We start from the raw sequence: 26,471 nt of genomic DNA, 5'->3' as shown, positions 1-26,471 counted from the left end.
ACACTTCCCTGTTAGCTCTGCCAGCCAAGGTTCATTTGGTATACCACCCAAGCGTGTTATCTTACACTGACAGCTCCCTCTTGCTGAACAAGGAGCTCAGTATTTCTCAATTCACGAATTTTACACTCGGAAAGGGTAATAAACAATATAAGCGTTTCTGATGACCTCACTTTTGAGGCAGACATGTTATGAGGATGATAAATGGGAATCATCTCTTTTCCCAACTTCAGATAATCCTCTAATAATGCTGTTCTCTCAAGTGGAAAAAGTGTGTTTAGATACAGTCATCGGGGCTAAGTGCGCTTAAGGAGATAGCATTGAGCATCGGCTCTTCTCGCTTACAGAAGAGGCCCCAGGGACTTCCTAACTTCCAATTTTTAAAGAGCAGAGGCTTTCCTGGAGAGCTTAATCAAGTAATGTTGGGCCCTTCAAGCATTTCTGAACAGAAAGATAAAGAGCTGGATGAAAGAGAGGCTAGGTTATTTTGTTTTTAAGTGTTTTCCTGAAAGCAGAACAAACAAAAACCAACCAGAATGCAGTAATTTTCTCATTTTTTTCATGTTAGTTCTCTAAGATCATCAAAGTTTTTCACAGATAAATAGACAATAGAAAGATAGATAGATAGATAGATAGATAGATAGATAGACAGACAGATAGATAGATAGGCGGGCACATAGATAATTACCAGATGTCCTAATGTCAGAAAAATACCAAGGTCCGAATGATTTTTTTTTTTTTTTTGGCCATGCCCACAATATGCAGAAGTTCCTGGGTCAGGGATCGAACCTGAGCCAAAGTAATGATGACAACAACTCCTTAATAGCTATGCCACCAGGGAACTCCCAAAATCAAGGATTTAAATTTCAAGTAAAAAGCTTTGACTAAAGTAAAACAAATTCTTCTCATAAACATATATATATATATATATATATATATACTTCTAAGCCCCCAAATTATAGCTACTAAACTAAACTACCAAACACCATTTTATTTTAATCAGACCATTCTTTTCAACTCTTCTACCTGACCTCTTTAACAGGGTGTTTCAAACAGCTCCCCACATTTATTCTCTTTCTTTCGTTCTCTGTTCTTATTCTCTGCATCTCTGAGTTGGAGACCAGAGGCTCCACACCCCCATCTAAATATCCTCCTCATTCCCATCTCAGACTTCAGTTCAACAAGATTCCTCCTGTCGACACTTGGAGTGCTTCATAAACCTTCCTTTGAACTTCACCTCTGCATGATCCAGCCAAAGCCCTCAGCCCTCCAATCCTCCAATCTGTCTTCACTAAAACTCCTTAGCACAAACTAGTTGTATCTTTAATTGTATACCGTAGGACTTATGTCATAGTGTTCTTTTTTTTTTTTTCTTCTTATAGCTGCGCCTGTGGCAAATGAAAGTTCCCAGGCCCGGGGTCAAATCAGAGCTGTATCTGTGACCTACACCACAGCTTGCAGCAATATTGGATCCTTAACCCACTCAGCAAGGCCAGGGATGGAACCCACATCCTCACAGAGAAAAGGTGGGGTCCTTAACCCGCTGAGCCACAACAAGAACTCCATGGTGTTTCTTATTTATAATTTCCCTAGTTGTTTTTATATTCTTGACTCACCTTACTAAATTCTATATTCCGTAATTAAAGGGAAGGGATCCTTTAAACATGTAATGCTCTTCATACTCTAGCCAGTTAGCCCATCTTTGGGAATTTAGTTGGAAGAATGTCTATGCAGTTATTTATCACCAAGAATGGAAAAGTTTACATTTACAAGTTTGATACTTCCTTTGAAAGATGTACATTTTTTGGACTGCAAAAAATTGTGGGGTTTTTGGTACGTGATAATAGCTTAAATTCTAGATACAACTAAAGAAGCATACAGATAACTCAAACATTAAAGACTTTTATGGTTATACCAGTCCAGATAATCTAAATGTGTAGGCAGTCTCGATATTCTTTTTATCTTTCTTTTTCTTTCCAAATCTAGAATCCATATAGGCTTATCTCGGGGTGGTAATCATTGTCTTTTTTCAAATGTAAATATGTAATGAACAAATTCACTTTGGCAGTATAGCCAAGAGAATCCTTAAGCCATGAGCTAATTCCTTTTAATGTCCATGTTGAGAGAGAGAAGGAAAAAATATGGGTTCAACAAAATGAAACATGCAGTTATGGATAATTCAAGACATATCCTCTACCCTTCACTATGACTTTGGGTTCAATTACAAATACTCTGAAACTTTAAAAAACATATATCTCAATGATACCAAGATTAATTAATTAAATATTAATTCTATTTTCTTCCTTACAGATGCCAAGTTTCATTTCACATTTGTGAGAAAAACTACACTTCCCAAAACATGATCAAAGACCACCATTTCACTCAGGGGAGACTAATTTAAACACATTCTTTATCTCCTTAATTGGTAAAGTACAGTTTAAATATGCAGAGGCTTAAAGCATCCCCTTGCCCAGGAATGTCTACATTTCCATCTCTGTCTGTAGGTCAGAAAGCCTTTATTTTACCAGTAGTGTTCAACATTCTCTAGGCATCAAAATCACATGCATTTAAAAATAGAGATACCTAATCTCTTGGGATGGAACATGATGGAAGATAGTATGAGAAAAAGAATGTGTGTGTATACATATGTCTGGGTCACTTTGCTGTATAGCAGACATTGACACAAAACTATAAATCGACTATACTTTAATAAACATTAAAAAAAAATAAAATAAACAAAGCCTATTTAAGAAAAGAAACCAAAAATACCCATGCCCGAGCCTCACCAATAGAAATTCAGATTCGAGTTATCTGGTGGGGGATGGGGTAATGGGTATTTTTATCTGGAGGCTCCCTGGTGATTCTGATACAGAGCCAAGGTTGAAAAGCAGTGTAAGCAATATTTATGCACTAGGCAGTTTGCTGGTGCCACCAACACCCGCCCCCTACACCAGAATGGCATCATTGTCTGTCAGCTGGCTGGGGTCTGGTTGGTGCAGCTTTGGGTCCTCCTGAGGAAACTGGATGGTGGTTCGGTGAGGGGATGAATGCCTAGAGTTTCTTGTGAGGCCAATTCTGAGGCTATGCCTGCAAAAATGCTTCTTAGAGCAACTTCTTTCATATTACCTCGATTTTTCCTTTCACAAAAGCCAGCAACTGGCCTTTATTACATACTCTTTTTGCTTACTTGTTATTTCACGTTCCCTTCCCACCTAAACTATAGATGATAGTAATTTCTTTTCCCCATCCACAGAGTAGTTTGAGTGAATGACTTTATTTCAACAAAACTTTAACATATTTCCTAGGACTGAATGTGAAGAGATGGGTAGAGGTTTTATCTGCAGAAGGTAAAATGGCTCCCCTACAGAGCAGAGCAAAGTAAGATTACAACATAGAGAAAAATGATAATTACAGTGTATTCCATTATACTTTACAGAATTAATGTATTTTCTTTCCCCTCTCTCAACTTAGAAAAACCAAAACCTACAATGCGGCATATGTCCGAATAAACGAATTCACCCTGTTAGAAGCCAAGAATACTGTGATATGAAATGAAAATATAAAGTCACTAGTAGCCAGTCACGGTAGCGTGCGCTGATTGTACAGCGGGTACAAGCAAATCCGGGTATAGTAATGTGACACACTATGTCAAGTTTTTGTAGACCTGGATGCTGAAATACAGTTAAATTTTCTTCTCACTCCAGAGATTCTTTCTTTCCAGTTTAAAATCTCTTACTTAGACTTTAAATTATGTATGGAAATATGCTTTCTACATTATCACAGTAATTACAGCAAGTATTTAGAAGGTTCACCTTAATTTATTCTTCTCCCCCAAATCAAGCCACTCCATTAAGAATAATTATAGCCTTCATGCCAATAGACAGGTATTTCCCTCTTGATTCCTACTCAGACAGTCTAAACACTGGCTTATCTCTCTAAGGAACACAAATTTTAATGCAGTGTAACAGGTTCTCAATTGTCCACATGATGCCTCAGGGTAAAAGAATAGTTTACATTTTCTATCACCTCAATTGTGTTGTAAAAAAAAAAAAAAAAAGTACTTCAATAAAAATGAAAAAAATATACAAGTTTTCACCAAAACACACCCCACCCCCTCAACCAGGACCTCATTCTTGGAAATCTTCTATCAATAAAGCCACGTATTAACCAGCTTTTCTTTTTGTACATGACAAACTGGCCTCACTGAGGTGTCATGTTAAAAATTGTGTAAACTGACAAAAATAAGCCATGCCTTCGTAAAAATAAAACCATCACTTTACCTCATTAAAAGGAAACCTCAGAGAGCATGTCTTTTTCTGTTTTTGTTTTTTAAATCCCCATTGCTTCTCTCACCACCCCTCTCTCCCCTTGGCTACACCCCTCCCCCCCAAAAGTTCAGAACACTGTCTGGGCCCATGAATACATTTTTTATTCATTGCACAAATGAATGATCTAAGAGCTATTAAGAAAGAAGAATGTAATCCCTGTGTAGAGAACTGGGGGGTTTCCTTGACAACAACAAAAAGACAGCAGGGAATGTCCATGTTTTCTATGAATATGCAAGAAGAGGCCTGGCCTAGCACCTGGAAAAATTTATAAAGAATTTGTAAAAAGATCTTTTCTTTGAAAAGAAAATTAAATTGGTAGTTATCAAAAATCATGAGCCCAATTTTCACACATGAAAAAGCAGACAGCTAATGATTTCTACATATAGATACTATAGAATCAATACTAAAACTATATTTAAATTTTAAATAAGGGCTGCAGCTGCTTCTGATTTGCACCCAAAATGGCATCACCCTAGACAAACACAATCCGCAGAAGATTAAAATTTTAACAAGCTCTTGCTGTTGAGCAGATACTATAGTATGTTTGTCTCCCTCTGGTATAAATCATCTTGAATTTTAACATAATTCCATTTTCACCTACTTAGTACCAAACAATCTAAACTGTCCTACATTTAAAAGTTCAGAAGGAACTAACTGCTGAAGCTGAGAGGGAATTAATTTGTACTGTCATTGCCAAGTGCCAGGCACGGTGCTCAGTGCTTTCCAGTCCCTTAAGGAGTGTTAAATGATGTGCGATGTGCCTGCCACCACAGTGACTGATACACCCTGGAAAAGATCTCCTTCTCCTTTAAGCAATCTGGTACACTTGGAGTATTAGCATGTATTTTTTAGTGTTATAACAACTGAGACCTACAGAGATAAAGCAGTTGACCCAAGACCAGACTGCAAATGACAGTGTCGACTATGAACCCAGGTCTGTTTCTAAAGGTTCTTTCCACTATACCAACTGCCTTTTCCATGTATGGAGCAAATCAACTACCTCGCCATGGTTATTCAGAATAGAACAGGCAGAACATGCTTCAGAAATCCAGGTCTAGTATAGTATCTAGGCCATGGCAAATATTTGAGTATTCATTAAATAAATGTATATAAATATACGTTTGGATATATATCTGTGTGTACATATATATATATATACACATACATATATGGTCATTTTTTATGTTTGTTTCATAATCCCTATGATTTTGAAAAAAGAGTTTAGGAAATATTGTTCTTTCCATATGACAATGACCATTAGATCCATTTTACTTGCCAAAAAATTCTGACAGGAGGTTTAAGAAATCCAGGGGTCCACATGGCAGAGAATCAAAGGAGACATTAACTCTAGATTCCTCAACTTAAAACACCTGCTTCTCTAATTCCACTGATTCAAATTTCACTTGAATTAAGATGTCAATAAACCTCGAAATCACCTTCTAGAGTACACAGCCCACTTTTTAAAAAGTAGTTTTATGTCATTTAACTTTACAGGTGTGTAACTCTAAACCACGATATTTCATGGGGATATATTTTGAAAAGCTAAAAGTACTTAACCTACAGAAGATGCTCTTAATTAATAAAGTATCAATCACTGAAGAAGAGAAAAGGGTGAGAACACTCCCTCCTGAGGAAGTTGACTGAATCTCTCTGGTTTCCATACATCTGTACAGATTTCCAGGTGAATCCTAAGAAGGTTCATCTTCTGAAACAGGCCAGGCCCTCTCTGTTATCCCAGCCCTATGTTTGCCTGATCATATTTGGGGCTCCTTACCCCACTGGTGAGCCTTTGATGGGAAGCAGGCTAACAGTTAGTTTCTGGTAGTTTTTTTGATGTACGGTCCGGATTACATCTCTCCCTTCTCATGAACTATTCTCTGAATCTTCTGCCTTCATTTATTCCTTCTTTGCTGATCTCATCTGCTATTCAGTCAGTACCTCATACCTAGCGTGTAATGATGTGTTTCTGGACTACAGTTATCTTTGATTGTGTTAATACTGGTTCTCCAAATGCATTCAAAGTCCTTGGGAGCAGGGCCTATGGTTTATGCCTATTTTGTGCCCCTTTTAGTATCTGTCAAAGAACAAAGTATGTTGTAGCTTTAACTGAAGGTAACCCTTGATGGACTGTACTCTGCTGTTAGACAGTGTGTGCCTTACTTTCAAGGTCACTGTCGGTGAGAACTAAGTGGTATTTGTCATTGGATAATGCCCCACCTCAGGAGTAGTTTTGATAACAGTAAGTTGTAATTGCAAATGCCATTTTCAGAAAGAATAGGCATTGATTCATGTTAGGAAGAAGATAACAAGGTTCCTTTCAGCTATCTAAAGAACAGCTCTTTTGTTAGTAAACCTCAAGCTGTGAGGAACACAGTTTGAGTTTCTTACATTTTTCCTAAGATGAATGGGTTAAAAAGCATTTATAGAGCATTTTAAAAGTTGAGATTCTATGTGTGCTTGTATGTGTGTCTGTATGTGAGCGTATGTGTTATGCATACAAAATACTTCACTTAGAAGGACTTCGTAAAAAGATAACCTTTGATCTGTGGTGCAATGCATTAATATATATTAATGCGGTACATTAATAATTTAGAAACATTAAGGCCAATTCTTTTTTTCACACTATAGAAGTGAAGGAAACACAGACCGTCTCTTCTTTTTTCATTATTTGACTAACAGAAGAACTTAATCCTTTTCTAGGCAGCCAAGGAGGAATGGGGGAAGTCATCCTAATTCCCTGCAGAAAAAAAAAAAAAAAATGTGCTCCTCTGGCAGGAAGCCTCGGCTGGAGCCCAGCAAAGGGAACCACTCAAGTGTGCAGGCACCCGCCCCGTCTACTTTCGGGGATGTGCTCCAAAATTCTGCAGGAAGAAGCAGCCCAGAAGCAGAGCTATTGATTTCAGTGTGCTGTTCTCTTGCCAAGGCAGGTATCTGAATATAATATTCATAGTAGCAGCAAACTAAACCTAAGTCATCTACTCCTAACAAGCCCATAGAATGCCCAAGAGAAGCCAGTCTTTCCAGAGTCCATGTTCTTTAGAAACTGATGGACAGGACAGCACCTCAGCCAATGGGGGTCACTATTCTTGTGAGTTCATCAAGGGAGAGCATTGCCTCACTGCAAAAATGCTCTAAGGAGCGCCAAGACTCAGACCAGTGCCAAAGTGTCAGACCCAGTGTGCCTCCATTTGCCCTCCTGCGATACTTTCCCTAGCTGTCTCACAAATTATCTCTGAGGTTTAAACACGATAAAATATGCAAAAAGTGATCTGGAGGTACGAAGACCTAAGTGTGTGCTTGATGATTTCACTCTGTGCATTCACATGATATCCTGAAATGTAATTATATGTGATCTTGATTACACATAGGCAACAATAAAATTGAACTAGATTTGCTTAATTTGTTATATATACATATAAATATATATTTATATCGAGGGGTAATCAGACCAATTTTAAAAATGTTTTTACTTAAAAAAAAATCAGTTCATTCAGGAATGATGTGAAGGTGGCTATTTTATTTTGAATTATCTAGATGGTATCATTCTGTGTTCTGAGGGACACGTTATTTTAGGGACAACCACAGCAGGTGAGGGAGAAGTCCCAAGAAATTGGGGTTCTTATTCTCCCCTCTCAAACATTAACCAGAGAAGTCACTCTTTTATCTACTCAAAATATGGAGGCCCTGAGTAAGAATCTGTTTGAAGAAAGAAATCTGATCCTATAATAAAGAAATCTGAAAGTAATTTTTTCCACATAATAAACTCTATAAAAATATGTAATTAAAAATTATGAAACTATCTTGTGCTAACATTACCTTCTAAAAAATGATGACGGTGCAATTGATATAAATGTTGGCATTTGACCACATACATCCTGTTCCTAGAGCCAAGGTCCTTCCTTCCTTACCCTCTCCTTAATATCAACATAGTCAGAAAATAAATCTTTGGATTTATGTCCATGTCTTGAATGTACAAGCAAAGATGCAGATGGGATTAATCATATGGGGACTGTTTCTGAATGATGTAAACAATAAGAAGCTATAATTGTCAATAAGGAAACAGAGCAAAATGAACTCTAATTTAGAGGTCAAAGTTATTTTTCTTAAAAAGTCATTTATCTTTAATGTCATTTCACTAATATCATGTTAGTTTAATATTGACTTAACTCTTGTCTTACACTTAGATTTGGATAGCTATAAATTACAAAACTAGCAAAAACATACATCTGACAAGACAAAGAACATCAAGCAGGCCTGACAAATAGTATGCACTATACATGCATACTATCATACTACACTATTATGGTGTTAAAATAAAATCAAGAAGCCATGTATTTTAAGGTTATAACTATGTGAGCATTTGCATAATAATTTCTAAATTTACTATCTATACATTTCCAAATTATTCTTTAAGTTAAATTTATCAGTATACATTAGTTTTTAAAAACATTCACAATCCTATTAAACTAACTTGTGACATTTCAGATGATTTCAAGAAGGCGCATGCTTTAAGAAAAAGGAAAAAAATCCATAATTGATCAAACTTTCCCTATGCCTCTAAACCCTGTAGACTTCATACATGTTCACAAAGAAAACCTTTCAATAATTTTTCAAAACGCAGGTGTACAAATTACTCCTGAAATAGACAGGAGGCATGTTTTCAGTATCCCCCGAACCACTGTTAAACACACCCTATAGCATTTTTCAGCTCATAAAAGTTTTATGAGCTGAAAAGTTCCTTCAGAATTTTTTTAACTTCTAACTACATTTGCCCTCCAGCTATAGCACCCTAAGTTGCTATTAAGATTCATTTGAGCAACTATAACATAAACGTGTCCTGCACAGAATGTTTTGTTTCACAGTAGTAAAAATTTTTTTGAAAGTCAAGATTTACATGACTTGCTGAATGCAGCAAAAAAAAAACCATGAATACTTTGGTGTAGTGTAGCATGGGTGGTATTTGTGCTTACGGGAATATATAGTGTGTGTAGAGGTCAATTTTATGTTTTTGAATAGATTTATACACACGCATATATGTACCAAGGATTTTCCACTTTGGAAAAATGTGCCTTGATACATAAAAAAGTTGATTTTTCCAGGCGCAGATATATTTCCTTATTAATGTACACCTGCCTTAAAACTCATTAATTTAACATCTGTTTTAGGGTTTTCCCTTACCAAAGTGAAAAATGCTTGAAAAGTTAAATTTCTCATAGAAAACAAGTAACATTAGTATCAGTAAGTAGTTGGATCTGAGTCAACTTCATTGTCTTATCAAGACAATAAACAGTGTTTTTAGTCTTAAGGAGAATGGCACAGATAAAGCACACAAGAATGACAGATAGGCTGGAGGGGGGAGAAAGAGAGAGAGATGGAGGGAGGGAACTAGACAGATACATGTTCTATCCTCCCCTTCTCCCGCACACACTCACTACAGTCCCCTGCTAATGGAGATAACATTACTAGAGTAACAAGTACTCCCTATCCACAGAGTTTTCTGACCCATTGCTATCAATGCTGAATAAAAAATTAGTTTGAAGACAAGTCATGGTTACATGTTTTAAAAGTGGAAGAAAGAAGAGGAAACGCCTCATTGCGGTGTTTCTAAGATCCAGCTGAATTAAGGTCACAACTCAAATAAAAATACGCACGTTGTGTAAATAGTTTCTGAGGTAGGTTACTCAGACCCTCCATTTCAAGTAACCATTTATAAACTTAGGTTTTTTGTTTTTTTTTTCCTCGTGACTGCCAGTTCTTCCAGAGAGAGGGAGTTTCACTTTTTCCATTTTGTAATTTGATCACCCTAACCTTAATGCACAGTTTCCCATTTCGAAGAGTTTTTAAGAACTTTTTTTGTTAACTGTTTTCTGCATTATTTAATTCAACTTAGTCTCTACACTAAAGAGAGTAATCTAAATTGGGAAAAACTGTATAGTTAGTCATTCAAGTATTTCTTTTTAATTCTCAGATTAAGCGTGCATAGTAATCCCTTTTTGCTTCTCTTGACTTCTTTATTTTTCATAGTCATATCTTCTTGTCACTCTTCCAATCCTACTAACAGCAATCCTCATCCCTACTACTTGGCAGCTCGTTTCCTCTCTCCAACTCCAGTTCCAAGAAGAAGAGGAATACAAGAGAGAGGAACAATGTTATGGTTTCCAAGAAACTGCATCATTAGCAGGAAAATAATGCTCCAGTCCTGGCCTTGCTCAGCTGTATTGGGAAGTGGAGATTAATGTCAATAGTCTGGGACTGTGTTCTCTTCTTTACTATTCACTGCCCCACAAGAGCTCTTACACTGAGAAAATTCTGGGGAGTAGAAGCCAAGTTAGCATCTAACAGCACTGGAAGCTAGCTGAGTTGCCACTGGAGCAACCTGTGTTTCCAACAGGTGCACCCCTGAGCAGACTAATGAGGACAGCATCACCCGTGAGAAAAATGGTACATTGAGGGGACTATCCCAACAATAAGAAAACCTGCTCAAAAAAACATTCTTCTAGCCCAACTTCTTAGAGCCAGGTCAAAGAAAAATGAGTATTTATTCCTTTAATCCACATATTAAAACTAAAATATGGTAACTTAACTAAAATCAATGATCTTAACTTCTAAATTAAAAAACAAAACAAAACAAAAAAAAAGACAAACAAACCCCAATAGATCTACTGAACTGTATATGCTGTGTATTCACAACTCAGCTTACCAAATTTAGAAGACAGTGTGGTCTAACCTTTAGGAAGGAATAAGTTATGTTTCATGATGAAAACTGCCAGTATTAATCAACGTAAAACAACAGCTTTTAAGAATTTTGCTGGAGAAATAAACAAAATATTTGAGCAGAATACAAGCTACCACGAACATTCCCAGAGATAAAATAATTAAATCATAAAATAAGTAATATTACAGCCTGGTTTTTCGGAAACAGAAGTAATGCCGACATATCCCCTTTCTGAAATTATATTTGATACAATAAATTATAGCATATCCTAGCACTGAGCTAGATCGTATGGGCTCTAAATATTTAAAACCTCATTAAAATGCCCAAGGATATCCACTTAAAAATATGTTGAAATTTCTTTAAAATAACATTTAAACTATAGACCTATTACCCATCCCACAAGTTGTATAATAAGCCTGTAAATCATGGAAGAGAAAAACCAAGACAAACCTTTAGACGTCTTTCTATCAGCCCTAGGATATGCAATATGGTTTGAGCGGTTCACAATGTAAGTACTGCAGGTTAATAGTTAAAGACCAATGGAATGTTAACACAGTCTAGTACTACACTTGAGTAGTAACGCATGGAAAGACACTGAAATTAAAACATTTTGTTCTGCATGTTCTGAAGTGATGTAACAGTGATGATTTGGTTATATTAGATGACAAAGCAGGGCTTCTTATGACTTTTAAAAGAAAAATCGTATCTAACATTCTTCCAAATTGTTTTACCATATTCTTCCAATTCTTGTACAAATATATGAAGCTATAACAGAATTTTTTCACACTCCAGTTATCTTCTAATGGCAGCATTTGGCATGTTGATTTTTTTTTTCCAAAAGTAATTTGCAAGATAAAAATGCTGATTGCCTTGACTGGTATGTCTAGAAAGCAAAGACTTACCTGTCTTGTTTTCTATGACCTCAATAATATAAACATTTATGTCAGGGTGGAATTTTGTCCCTGCTGGGGGTTCTGGAGTGGAAAATGCCTGTGGTCTGAAGGCTTCTTTGCCTTCCACAGTGGGTGGTCTTGTTGGCTGTGTAGTAGAAGGAGTACTTGATGTTGTGAAATATTCTCTATCGATATCTGTTTCTGTTTCCTTGGCTACAATATCCTCAAGGGTAGTGGGAGGAACACGAGATGTTGACTCTCCAATGATTACCATATCTCTGGTTGTTTCTTCACCAGGTTCTCGGTCAATGAGAGGCGGTTTCTCAGTGGATGCTGCAGTTGTGTGAAGTCTGTCTGCTGAACTGAAGGCAGTAGTGATATCACTTGGAACCGTGGCTTCTGTTGTTGAAAATTCTGGGAGTTCTGTAGCTTTGGGCTTTTCAAATAATCCTGAGCCTAAATCCATATAATCTAGGGATGTTTTCTCTCTTTTTTCAGTAGTAGCAGTTTCCTTTATAAGGTGGGTAATGCCAGTGCTAAAAGGTGATACAAATTCCCTTGGACTGGTACCTTCTGTTTCATATTTTTGTTCAGGCCCCATGCTTGGTGTTAGTGTTACAACTTCATCTGTTTTTGCTTTGTGCTCAGTGACAGCACCAGGGGGATAAGACATACTCTGCTCAATTTTTCCAAATGGAGTTGTTTCTAAAACTGGGACTCTCTCAGAACTGGTCACCAATCTGTCTTCAGAGACTGTATATGCTGACCCATCACTCTCATGTTCATCCAAAGGTGGTGTTGTCTCCTTGGCTGTGTCAGGACTGGGCGGAGAAACCGGTTTCTCTGGAGTCTGTTCTTCCCAAGGAAATTCTTCCTGAGTTTCTCCCTGTGTAATTTCTGTTGTTCTTATAGTTTCAGAAGAAATAGTAGCTTCAAGGTGAGTTTGATCAATGACATGTATGTCTCGGGAAGGTTCACCTAGAACTTCACCTTCTGATGGAATAGAAGGTACCAACACTCCCCATTCTGTCTTGGGTATAACAGAAAGAGGAATGGTATGGGAAGTGTCTACATAAGTAGTAGGCTCTGGGGTAATACTGTAATTAACAAATGCTGATCCTTCCACATCTGAAGTGTGTGCAAATTGGGGGACAGTAGATACAGGCTTAGAGACATCCACATCTTCTCCTTCATCCAAAGCACTTCCTTCTGTGGTTGCATAAACAACTCGGCCTTCTGTGCTTGTGATAGGTAAAATTCTTTCTTCAGTTGTAGAATCTCTCAAAGTTGACTTTTCTGTAATACCAATTGAAGGAGTTGGCTGAAATTTAAGTGTAAATTTTTCAAGATCTGTTGTGTCTTCCTTAGTAAACTCCTCTAATGGCTTTGGAGTACTACCTGGGATCCGGGTAAATTCATCTCTTCTATCTTCAGTATAACCTGGGATTTCTTTATCCCTTCCACTCACTCCTGTAGTGGTGAGGAAGGCAGGGGGCAATTCTGGGAAGCCCATATGTTCTGTGGATCCTAAAGGCCTTGATGTTGTGCTATCTTCACCTAGTGACCATTTTGATACAGTGACCACCTCCACATTTAAAGTGCTTTGGGTCAAAGGCACTGTTGTAATACCCTCATCGTACTTTGTGGTATCTTGATAGCCATGTGTTTCTAATCCAATTGGACTTATTGTAAAGTCTTCATCCCCATCTGCTGCCTCTGTTGGTGCCATACCTATCTTTGTGGTTGTCAGTGCTGGGGAGTCAAAAGGTTTTGTCATTTCCACTGAAGATTTTGTAAGATGAACTTGCTCTGAGGAAGCTGTTGAGAATTTCATTCCAGAAAAGCCTTCTTCTTCTATTTTTTCTATAAATGAATCTTTGGTGATCTTTTCCTGTGTTTCTTCATCAGCATAAGTAACGGTTCTCATCTCTGGTCTTAGCGTTTCTATACTTTCTCTTCCTGTGTGTGGAGAGGGATAAATAACTGTGGATGTTCCCTCAACTAATCTTTTATCACCAGAGAAAGGAAACAATTCTACTTCTGTATGATGCCATGATGGGAAAGGTGTGGTGGACATATACTGGCCAAGAAAATCTTCAGTTATCCTACCATTAGTTTGTTTCTCTTCCCAGCTGTCCATGGGTGACCCATCACTCTCAGGCATAGTTACAGGTGAAACAATGGTCGAAGCTGAGACAGACTCCACATCCTCTAGTTGAGTGTGGGTGGTGTCTTCTGAAGTCTTTGACACTGTGATGACCTCAGGTATTTGGCTAAAGACCAAGGTACTCTGACCAGATCTAACTGTAGATGTTCTGTCTTCACTATCATCTTCTCCCAAAGTGAATCCAAAGCGGCTTTTGGTCACGGATTCAGAGACAGTGCTTATTGTTTTGGATTCCAGGGTCACTGTTGTAGACACAAATGGTGCTTCAGTTACAGAGAATTCCTTGGAAGGAATATGCTTTGAGATTTCCATAGATGTTACCAAGGGACCTACTTCTATTTGTTCAATCTGCGTAACTGATTCTCGAATTTGTATGTCTTCCTTGACACCCTCCCATGAATCTGTAGCATGATGGGAGATGACAGTTGTACTCGGTGACTCTTCTTCCTTAATTTCAGATATGTCTGGCTTTTCAAGAGGTCCTGAAGTTGAAGGTAAGTAATAGTCCACATCCCAAGGCTTCTTGGTACTCCCAGTAGGTGTGAGTGATTCTGTGGCTAATCTCTGTGGGATAGTTTGAGGTTCAACTGTGGTTTTCTGTTCAAAATTGACTATATTTCCCACAGGAGGGAATTTTGTTGTAATGACAGGTAATTCGGTGATTAAAGGGACGATTGGTGTAGTTCTGTCGGGTACTGTTTGAAGCTCTTCTGATAAAGTGGGTGAGGCAGTTTCTGCAAGCATATTCAGTTCGATGGTTGTAGCCTCTGATACATTCTGTTTAGCTAGAAAAATAATTTCAAAGAGTTGATTAGACAAGTCACTAAAGAAAAGTTGTATGTCCAGTGTTTGTTAAGTGCTTCTGTGTACCTTTGGGGTGACCCAAAAGTGTTTTGTGATGGAGAAGAGTCTAAAAACTATGCTTAAGTTAAGCCAAAGTCAGACAACTGTGCATTTAATCATCGCAAATTGATCACTTGTTTTATATTATAAGGGTTACCACTGCTTTTACCAGTAGCTATGAATGACTGCTCTTGGTCGAGGAAAATATTATGTTCTTTTAAGACAAAGAGAAGTTCACAACAATAAATACATGCAAAATGTGGAAGCAGTAGACACGTTTTTTAATCAGAAACTATAGCACCAACTTGAAGCCTAGTAGAACATAGTACTACAATTCTGGAGGCTGCTGTCTCTAGTTTTCCCCCTCCTTTTCTAACTGCATAATGTCTCAGGGGAGAGGGAGTGCCTCAGACTGCAAAACAACAAAAAAGCCACATCAAATGTACCCGAGTGACATATCAATGATTACACTGTCCATAATGTAGAGGCTTTCATAAAAACAGGATATTAAACTTTTTAATACCACTAATTCACTTGGTCCCAGGTGTTAGACATTTGTCTTCCTTTTCCTTTCAACTTTTCAGTGTAGCTTTGTTTATAATAAATAATAAAATGTCTCTGGCAGGGGCTGCTTGGCACTTGTTATAGTTCTATGTCTTGTTCTATGTTCTGTACACTCTTAAGGGTCTTGGTTCCAGGCTTACATTAGCAGGAAATGCAAACACAGAACAGGAAGTAAAGTACCCACAAGATATATTTTAGCTCTGTAATTACAAATCACTGTAAACAACCCAGAGCATCAGAAAGAATGGGCTCCCGTAATAAAAAGTAACATGTCATCATAAAATGCTACACCATAATGCTTCCAGATTGACAGAGAATGGCCTGGCCTCTTTAAAGAAATTTAACATGTACAAAAGTTAGAATGTTGCAGATAGGATTCCTGATCAACATTGGGAAAATGTGGCAGATTAGTAATAAAGACTTTTTTTTCTAAAAAATCTAAATTTTCAAATATTAAAATCAAGTTGCCACTAAACTCAGAAGGAACTGATCAAAGGAAATCTGTAGTTGTTTTGTTACATCCTATATGATGTAAAACTAGTTGCACGTCCCCTCCCCCTGATAAGAGTTGTAGTATGGGTAGTATCTATAATATCTTATGTCTTACTGTTAATAATTCCCAAACCAGAGCCCTTGGAAAACAAACCTGGATACTTTTTAACTCCACCTACTCTGTTAAAACTTAATCATATTAGGGCAGTGAAAATGCTTTGTATGATACTGGAATGGTAAATACATGTCATTATATATTTGCCCAAGGCCACAGAATGTACAACACAAAGCATGAACCTTAGCACAAACCATGGACTTTGAGTGATTATCATATGTCCATGTGGGTTCACCAGTTGTTACAAATGCACCACTCTGGTGGAGGATGTCGAACAGGGGGCAAGGCTCTACATCAGTGGGGTCAGAAAGTATATGGGAAATCTTTGAAACTTCCACTCAATTTTGCTGAGAATCTAAAACTGCTCTAAAAAAATAAAGTCTACTATAAAAATGTAATGATAAAATTATGTTATTATGTTGTAAATCAGACTTGAGCTGTAATAAGTTCCTTGTTTTTTGTCTGGTGTGAGCTGTTTTTAGCTGTGGTTGTTCCCCAGGACATTCTAAAGCTCAGATTCATCAATTGTATAATGAAAACTTGGTGTCCATTTATATTATGATGTATTTAAATATTCTTTAAAGTGTGTCACTATTTATTCTTTTATATTAAAACAAAACTAAACAATAAAAGAATTAGACTCTTCAAAAACATGTTAAATAACCTTTTTCTGTTTTTTTTTAATTTTTAAGAAAAGCTTTTTCTGCATTCATTTCCTGGAAGAAACTTTGGTCTCTTTTGATTGACATGAACAACTTATGGAACCAAAGTGAAGTTGACTCTTTCTTTTTTTAATTCATTTCTCTATCCTCTGAAATTCCATAATGGTTAACTCACTTAACTGCCAAATATCATGCTTGTTTTATAACTGTATTCTTTGGGGAAATAGTAAAACATACCTACAGAGAAAGTTCCCATGGAAACATAATATAAACACTTAGCACACTGCATCTTAGATAAAATTTAATCATATTATTATTAACAACAAAAAAGCTAATTTTGCTTTTTCCCTCTGAGTATTTCCATAGCTGATGAAATTTACATAAATGGAGGTGATATATGCATTCTGGCCAAAAGAGGGCTTGTGAATCAGGTCTTCCTATGTTCCAGTCCAAGCTCTATGATAGCAACTTTCTACAGCGCTATGAAAATACTTTTATAGTGTCTTAAAAATGAAGGACTCAGATTTCAAAAACGAAACAACTGATGCCATTATCAGTTATTACTGTACTGTTTGGCATTGCCTTCCTCTAACCCTAGAGCATAGTAATAGACAGCAACATGTCTCAGAGACTCTCCTTAACAAAGCTATGATTTATGTGACTTTTTTTTTTCAAAAACAAGGGTTTTCAATAATTTTAGACCCCTGTTTCAAAGTCTGCTTATAATTAAGTTGATTAATGCTGCTCTTTGGAATGGAAAACCTCAGACTTCCTTTTGGGGTTGGGTAGCTTTTTAGTCAACTTAACAGCTGATTTCCATCATAGCTCAGTATATCTGATCATCTGTGCTATTTGGTTCAACCATTCCCCAAAAAGAAACAATTTTTTAAAACACAGAAATATCTACAAAGAAACATCATCAGAATAAATGCCACTATATCAAAGCTGACTATTACAAAGGTGAAAACACAACTCCAGATTATGCTAAAAGTATCTCTCCAGAAGGAGAATGCACATGGAGAAGTTTTGGTCTTGGAAAACTACCAGTGTCCCTCCAAACCTCGTTACTGAGGAAGCCAACAGAAATCAGCAGGCTTCTTTTCCCACAAAAGCTCCCTTCCAACATTTGCAGCTGTCTGCCACACAGATGTTTCATATCACTGTACTTATGGTAGTTTAGATCCTATGGACTATCTTCTCCAGCACTTCTGTTGTGAGTCACAAGGCAGATTTTCCAAATGATATTCAGCATGATAGTCGATTTAACTTATACCCATACTGCCTATGTTATAGGGAAATGACTAATTTAAAATAGCTCTTTTATATCAAAAATTTTTTTACAGGTAAATAAGTGTTACCCAAGGACTTCACAAATAGAGCAGATATTCAATAAGTTGATTCTGGGTTCAATAGCTGGGAAAAGAGTAAGTTTGGAACAATGGGACTAGAATTCTAATTATTTGTTGAAGTTCTATGAGTAACTGAATACTAACTGATTCAAATTCAATAAAAAGAAAAAACTTTAAAACACCAATTAGGGAAGGGTAAGTTTTGACACCTATAATCAGATTATGATCTAAGGCTCAAAAAAAGATAATAAACTGACCATAGGTTAGAAGGGCAGGTACAAGTGATCAAGTGTTTTAAGTAAGATAGCATATGAAGTAGTGGTACTCATTTAGCCTTCTCTAGCCCTATAATTTCTAGTTCCAAGTTTATTTGAACAGAGGGATATGAGAAACAATGTGGGTTCGAAGTAAGATGGCCCAAGTGGTTAGAGGTCTAGAAATTAAAATTTCAAAACAAGGAAATTGTTTCAGTTGAGGGAGACACTGAGAGATAAGTCAACAGTTGTGCTCAATAGTAGAAATGCTGTTATATAGATTTTGATCTCCAACTTAAGCAGGAAACCTAGACTCATGCTAATGCAAAGGACTTAGACAATTAGAAAAAAAAATATCTGAGACTAGTGGTAATGGGATATTGGAATGGGTTTTCTAGGAAACATTCCCTATCTTCCTCTCCTGAAGATTACGCATAATATTAAATGAGAGGTTATTATGTGTCTTTAATGGTTTTGATATACTTAAATTTGGGAAATTTGGGGAGTATGGATGAGCCTTCAAAACCTTCTCTTTCACAGAACTTGCTTAACTCTGTAGTCAAAGAAAAGGTAAAAGTGCCCAGTTTAATCATCAAGGGGGAATGGACAAGAAAACTTGATTTCACAAGACCATTAATTTAACTTGTTTTTCAAATCTACTTAACAAGAACAGATTCTAATTACATTTATCATCAGCCATTATTAACAGTGATTTTTAGAAGGAAAAGGGAAAGCCATTATTAACATTCTATTCAGTGATTTTTAGAAGGAAAAGGGAATTACAGCAAAGTAAGTTTAGCTATATTGTTTATTCACCAAGAAGTGGCCTTTAAAACACTTTATTCACTTGCTAAAAACAAACAAGAAAAATACTGTTAAATTTCTAAATTTTTCTATTTAACAAACCCTGAAAATCACTTCTGGAATTGTCTGTAAGGCCTCAACTCTTAGCAACTTTATCTCTACAGAATTTAGTCACTATTCAACTATGTGGTAAAACTGGATGGCAGGCAAGTCATTTGAGAATATTTTTCAAATTACAAAATATATATTAAAAGAATCTTTGAAAAATGAATTAGAAATCTGGGGAGGCTACTGGCATCATGTGTGTGGTTAACGAAAGGCTTTTATATATGACTAAACTTTCTTAACCTTTTAAGTGCTAAATAAATTTTGAGCATGGTAGGGTCCGAGGGGAGAACTAAATAAGAATCTAGCCTTTAGCTTATGTGGGGAAAAAATAAAAAATCTGAATCCATTTTATTTGCAAATTATATATTTCCAAGTTACATAGATTCAAATGAATTAGGGAGAAAAAATGGACCTAAACTTTCAAAAATCTTTTTTTGTTTTTTGCTTTTTAGGGCTGCACCTGCAGCATGTGAAGGTCCCCAGGCTAGGGGTCAAATCAGAGCTACAGCTGCCGGCCTATGCCAGAGCCCTAGCAAAGCCAGATCCGAGCCGCGTCTGCAACCTACACAGCTGGCAACACCAGATCCTTAATCCACTGAGCAAGGCCAGCAAGTGAACCCACGTTCTTGTGGATACTAGTTGGGTTCGTTAACCACTGAGCCATGACAGGAACTGCTAAACTTTCCAATTTTATTCATATTTTTTATAGATTTGTAGTAAGTGATTGTTCTATTTGAATCTAAGTATCTTTTCCCCCCTATACATTCATGTGAATTTCTTATTTAAATAAATAATATAAAACACATCAGGATAAATTCTTTGTGGCTACAGACAAGCTTTTGTCTAAATTTTACCCTTGGGGGAAAAATGTTCAAAAGTTTTCTAGTCCCAAGTTTATAAAGCACAAGAAAATACAATCGAGCTAGGTAGCCATATTGGATAACTCAACCCCTTCCTTAACATACCCTCTCTAACCCGCCCAGGCCCCCCCATCCCCAACACACACACACACAAATTTGATTTTCTTCCTTACACCAGTCACTGAATGTAAAATTGACTTTAAAGCTTGAACTACTTGAAAATCGCTGTTATGGGTATGTGGCTTTTAAAGGAATGATGTCTTTCTACTTCTAGAGATAAGGTTTTGTTATTGTTGTTGTTGGTAGTTTGTTTTGCTGAAAATGATCACAACTTTTTCTATGGTTTCAGGGCTAGGAACAAAAACTAATATTTTCAATGGCTTTTCGTGGCCAGCTCATATCACACTGATATACAACATGTGGCTTTCATACTCAGAAAGTTGAGTCTACAGGAGATCTAACAGAGGCATCTTAGCTGGGAGACAGCAGTATGGGAAACCACATTATCTCCACGGTACTAACATCTATTCTGCTAACAACTCAGACACCCCAGGTCTCTATCTTTTTGGTTGAGTAAGAATGTCTGTATATTTCACTTCAGAAACCAATTATAAAACATGCTAGTGTATTTTTCTACTCATTTCAGTTACAGTTGACTCTCCATATCCACGGGGTCCATATCCGAGGATTCAATCAACTCCTGATTAAAAAAATAATCTAGAAAGTTCCAAAAAGCAAAACTGGAATTTGTCCTGTGTTGGACACTATTTCACATAGTTGGTATTATATACTACTACATGGTATAGGCATTATAAGGAACCTGGAGATGATTTAAAGTATATAGGAGGTTGTGTGTAGGTTACATGAAAATACAACGTCATTTCACATAAGGGACTTGCATGTCTGCGGATTTTGGTAACCCCGAGAATCGTGGAATCCATCTCCCATGGAAATTGAGGGATGAGTATATGTACTGCTGTAATAAGATACGTAGGAAACTTAGCAAAAAATTCTCACTGTATCTCAATGTCACATGGCTCTATCTTGAGTACACTCAAGATCACCAAAAATTCTAGGGGAACTTCGTTTTGTTGGCACAATATAGATCCTATGGTAAATATCACAGTGAGACTCTGGAATACCTGCTTGTTTAATTAAGCATTCTATAAGTGTGACACTATAGATATGTGACTCCTAGTGCTGAAATAATTTAAGGACATCTGAAAAACTAAAATAATTAATATCATGAACGTTAAGAAATGTTACTTAAAATCCATTTTAAGTAGTAAACCTAACTGAAGATAGCTTATTTACCTTACAGCTTGAAAAGAAACATCTACTGTACTTCAGGGTGCTACTAGAGAATTAATCATTACAGGACACATATTTCCATTACTTGAAAGAAAATTATATAAAATGAGATTTTTATTTATAGCATGGTTCATTTTTAGGTATTATCCAGCTCCCAGTACTCACCTGCAATTACTGAAATTCAAATCCTCCACCATTTGAAAGGGTGATACCAAAGAAAGAAGAAATGAACGAAATTCAAGGATTCAGTTCAGCCACAGTTGGCCCCAGCATTATAGCACCAACAAGCTAATTGAATTTAAGGACTGCAATTCACATAAAATAAGTACTCAGAAACATGTTCTGTGGTTCTTAACAGAACATAGCACAGTGAAGGCCTCCACCTGACATTTCCTCATCTTTGCTAAAAAAAAAAATTTGTTAAATCTCTTGTTGTTGTAATATCACTGCCATTCCATTTCCTTGTTTTTGAAAGTCACCGAACTGTTTCCATTCCATGCACGCACTGCAAGACATGGAATCCATTCCAATGGCTAGTTGACCATCAATTGCATACTCTCGAAGCATTTTTTTTTAAAAATCTGTAATGATTAAAAAGGTATCGAACACTTACGTTTATAGCAGTAGGCATCAAATCTGCTATCAGGGGGAGGGAAGCCTGTCTGGTTCTCAAAACGATACAGGGTTCTCACCCCAAGTAAACCACCTCCACACTGGGCCCTGGGCACAGTCACAGGGTGGCGAACGCTGGCATCCAATAGCCACCCGTAATCACACTGGTCAAAGCCGTTCCTCCACGCTGCTTGGAGTTCCCCCACTGTTGCCAGGCGGGCATCCTGGTTTTCACACTCTTCTTCAGCCTCCTCAAAGGTGAATTTATTGGGAGCAGTGATGTGGAACACATCACCTGGAATAAGAAGAGGAAAAAGCGTCTAAATTTTACTATTCAATCTTTTCCTTGTTTACAGGGGGAGAGGGGAAGCACATAATTCTTTTTTTATGACAAGGCAGTGCCTTCTGGTATTTTAAAACAGAAAACCTAGTGGCTACCTAATTTTTTTAATTATTAGTGTATGATAAGAAATAACACAATAAAAAAAACAGAAATAACACACATCAGGAAAGTTTCATTTATATACATATATTCCCATAGGCTGTAGAAGCAGTCACTTGATTTAAAAAAAAAAAAAAAAGTTACAAGGAAGTCTTTCCAATGAATAAAACTTTTCCAACTCTGACTCTTTGATGTACTGTCCAGGAAACAGGTTTTCTCTTGAATGAAAGAGGCTGTGGTGTACTTATTAACATTGCATGCTGGAAAGAGAAAGCTGCATTGAACTGTCACTAAGGTTATTTTTCTTTGTCTATCCTAAAATCAAATAGTAAGTCTCTGACCCTCTCATCTATCGCTACCATCAAAACGGATTAACTCCCATCAAAGCAAGCAATGAAACAAGAAAACCTCCAAAGTTTGAAGAGAGGGAAGGGAGAGAAGCAGAATGGAACGCTGTTTCCTGCCTTCCTGGCCTAGGCACAGGGCTGCCTTGATAGTTAGAGAGGTCATGGCCTGCACATAGGGTGCACAGGGGCCAACATCAGCTGCCACTCAACTGGCCAAAGGGACTGAAGCCACCTGGAGGAAGGGGCACGCTTCTCCTGCTTTTACTGCCCAGGATGGATACCTTCTGCCGTGTGTCTGCCCAGAAGGGGCACCTTCTTCTGGTTCTCACAAAGTCGCCACTTGTGCTAGCAGGGGCTCTACTCTTATTGATTAACAAAGAAACTCTGAACATTTACTTTGTTCATCGCCAGGCCCAATTAGACCCAATTAGTATGTTCATTATCAGTTAACATGTCACAATAAAACATTCTAGAAATGCCAGAGAGTCTGTTAAATTGGAATTTTACTTGCGTAACTAACATAGCAATGGGCTGAAATAAATGTGATGTGAATTAAATGGTGCTTTTCACATATGAGCACCTAAGTGGCTCTAAATAAGGCAGAATTAGAGACTACCCAAGCACATACAAAAGGCAACAGGAGTACAAGATGAAGTGGAGAGGAAGCTAAAATATCAATAGCCCATTATAACTGCAGCTGTGGTCCTGTTTCCACCTCACCGAGGCTGCTCTCTGATCCTATGATGTATTAGACAACTAAGTTGCTAGAGCTCTCGTGATGTGATTCTTCATCTGACTAAATCTTGATGGAACAAGTGATTGTTTGAAATGAATAAAGCCACTACTCTCTGTGCCTGTGTTACAGCCTTATAAAATAAGAAAAATTATGCAGGGGAAAAAGGCCAAATCACACATATCAGCTCTTCTCACTGTAAATCTAAAATTGCTACCAATGAAACTAGGCCAAATCCCAATAAGAGCTATCTGAAGAAGAGAAAGAAAAATGACTTCTACCTAACTGAAAAAAAGTAGAGGTGAGCATGGGTTTTTTGTCCTTAATTACCTAGGCTGGCAAAGCACAGTCATCTCAAATGCAAAAATACACTCTCAGAACAAAAGTTCTCCCTCGCCATTCCTACAATGTCTCCCTTCTTAAGGCATTTTCAGAGCATAAGGGTCAAGTACCAGTTGCATAGTACGTGTTCAGTAACTGCCATTAAATGAAAAGCATTTCAAGCTTTTGTTCAGAAGCAAGGTGCCCTTTTTCTTCCACCCTTCCCAAGCAGCACATTACAGAGCACTACCTGTGGCAGAGCTCTAGGTAGCTGCTGGCTGGGATAGGCAATCCATCTCTCCTGGGCTTCTGGCCCATGGCAACCTGGGGACAGGCGGACAGAGAGACTGTGTCGCCCCAAGCAGCCTCAGCAGCCTCTTACACCTCAGCATTACACTTGCATTTGGCCTGAAAGGATTGTAAGTGTGAAAGAGGGCAGCGTGCCAGCACCCTTTCCTCCAAGGTAGAATACTCGGATTTGTTATTACAGCTGGAATATCAATTTTGTGGCCTTCGTTTCCTGCATCGCGAGGCACTTCTACATAAAGGCAAAACTATTGGTCTTGCTCAGTAACAAGACTGATCAGCCAAGCAGAGCAGGGCGGAGAAATATAATTAATTGAATAAAACTCTGCATCTCCAAACAGCAATTTTAGTCCATCTGATAAGGGAATTCACCTTCTCCAAATACAGCCAGACTAAAGGGTTAATAAAGAAAAATGACGGCAGGACTTTCTGGGTAACTGTTTAAACATGTTTGGGGTATTAAAGGAAAGGTTTCAGTAGGTGCTGGCAGGTTAAAAAGAGAATACTCTTACTATTATTAAATCAGTAAAGATCTCCTTATATAGAACTGTTCATATAAAAACCCTTGTTAAATCTGAATTTATATCAAAATAATTATTTAATTCACTTGTTTGGAGGATACAACGTTCATCTATCCAATCTTGACAAAATAATGATTTTATTTATTTAATCAAATTCTGCTATCTCCAAGGTCACCTATTTTCCTTTTCACTTCTACGTAAAAATTTTCCAACATTGCAAATAAAATTTTAAAACCTTATTGAAAGAGATTGGGTTTCATGTAACTCAGATGAAGAAAGGAAGATTTAGCTGTTGCTAATTGAATTTACCTTAAGGTGAGAATCAAAACAATTCATCTATAAAGGTAATGTGTAGCTTGTCACCATATATGGCATAATTGTTTTATCTCAAAATAATGAGAAAAAGAAAAAAAAACTGTACTTTAACTCTGTTCCAAAAATAAATGTCTAAGCCTCCCTAAATCATAATTGTTTAACATAAACATTACCTTGTCCACTTCAAGCATCTACTGGTATAGTGAAGCAGTCACACTATGGAATTATCTTACTGTGTTTTGAAGCTTTTAGAATTGACACTCAATCTTTACCAAAAGCAGCAAGTTGAAAGTCCTAACTTTATACTTCCCATGTATCCATCTCAAAATGTTAAGGCCAGACATCTAATACTTTTCTCAAAAATGCCAGAATATCCTGGCATCCATTTCATACTCAAACCCAAACCAGAAAGAAAGATTAAATTAATAGGTAATACACAGATAGTAATAAGTGAACTTAATTTATATTACTGTGTCCATGATTTCTAAGACATCCTTTTTTATTTTTTATTGACAAAACTAAAATAACCTTCTGGAGTTCCTGCTATGGCACAGCAGGTTAAGGATCTGGCATTGCCACAGCTGTGGCTTAGGTTGCAGCTGTGGCTTGGATTCAATCCCTGGCCTGGGAAATTCCATATGCCTTGGGTATGGCCAAAACACACACACACACACACACACACACACACACAAAACTAACTCATGTCAAGTATTTTTTGGTTCATTAGCTTCCTGGTTTTAAATAATCTTTACATTATATATTTTTTATCCAACATAACACAAATATAGGTGATCTGCTGTTTAAATCAGAATTATATTATTAAAAGCTTCTAATTTCCAAAAAGGCTTCTACAGAAAACTGGTAATCCCTGAGACATGATTAGATATTCCAAAGAAATGAGGTTTCATGGACAGCGGCATAGAGAAAACCAACGCAAGTTGTCTACCAGGTTTCATTTCTGTAAGACTTCTCAAGAGCATTTAGTATTATAGTATTTATTGGGAGTCCCCATAAGGAAGTTACGATTTGTAAACTATTTAACCAGAATAATCTCTTTTTCCCGTAGAATACTAATGAGTAGTCCATGGATCTGTTTCAGGGACTAGTTTGGAAAACACTGCTCTAGAGACATGTGTGTTTCAATCAAGAAGAGGAATCTCAATTGATCATCTTAGCGTTAAGTTTCTGGTAGCCTATGCATCAACTTGTTCAAGACAGAAGCAGAGTAAGTAGACCAGGGAATCAGAATCAAAGGGGGAACCCAAAAAATTAGAGTACAAAGCAAGGGGAATATGAAGCCCATTGCCTCCCAGAGTTCTATCCAAGACTAGAAGCAAGTGAAGGAAGCAGAGGGCACAGCAGGGACCCTGATGAAGTATCCAAGACTGTATTAAAGCTGAACACAGGAGGGT

The 26,471-nt window shown here is 37.2% G+C and overlaps 1 protein-coding gene across 3 annotated transcripts in view; it reads right to left on the bottom strand.

Moving 5' to 3' along the window:
• The window catches only part of VCAN (versican), a 110,991-nt gene that overhangs the window by 49,826 nt on the left and 34,694 nt on the right, over window positions 1-26,471 (bottom strand). For 2 of the 3 annotated variants that reach the window (XM_047778230.1, XM_047778231.1), the window contains exon 6: window positions 22,076-22,369. In XM_047778230.1, coding sequence (XP_047634186.1) covers window positions 22,076-22,369 — 294 coding nt within the window. Of the gene's footprint in view, window positions 1-11,942; window positions 14,886-22,075; window positions 22,370-26,471 lie in introns of all 3 variants that reach the window. The other variant, XM_047778229.1, reaches the window with a different exon arrangement.

Source organism: Phacochoerus africanus, chromosome 4, assembly GCF_016906955.1.
Source record: "Phacochoerus africanus isolate WHEZ1 chromosome 4, ROS_Pafr_v1, whole genome shotgun sequence".
Classification (NCBI taxonomy): domain Eukaryota; kingdom Metazoa; phylum Chordata; class Mammalia; order Artiodactyla; family Suidae; genus Phacochoerus; species Phacochoerus africanus.
This window is presented reverse-complemented; position numbering and strand designations above follow the sequence as displayed.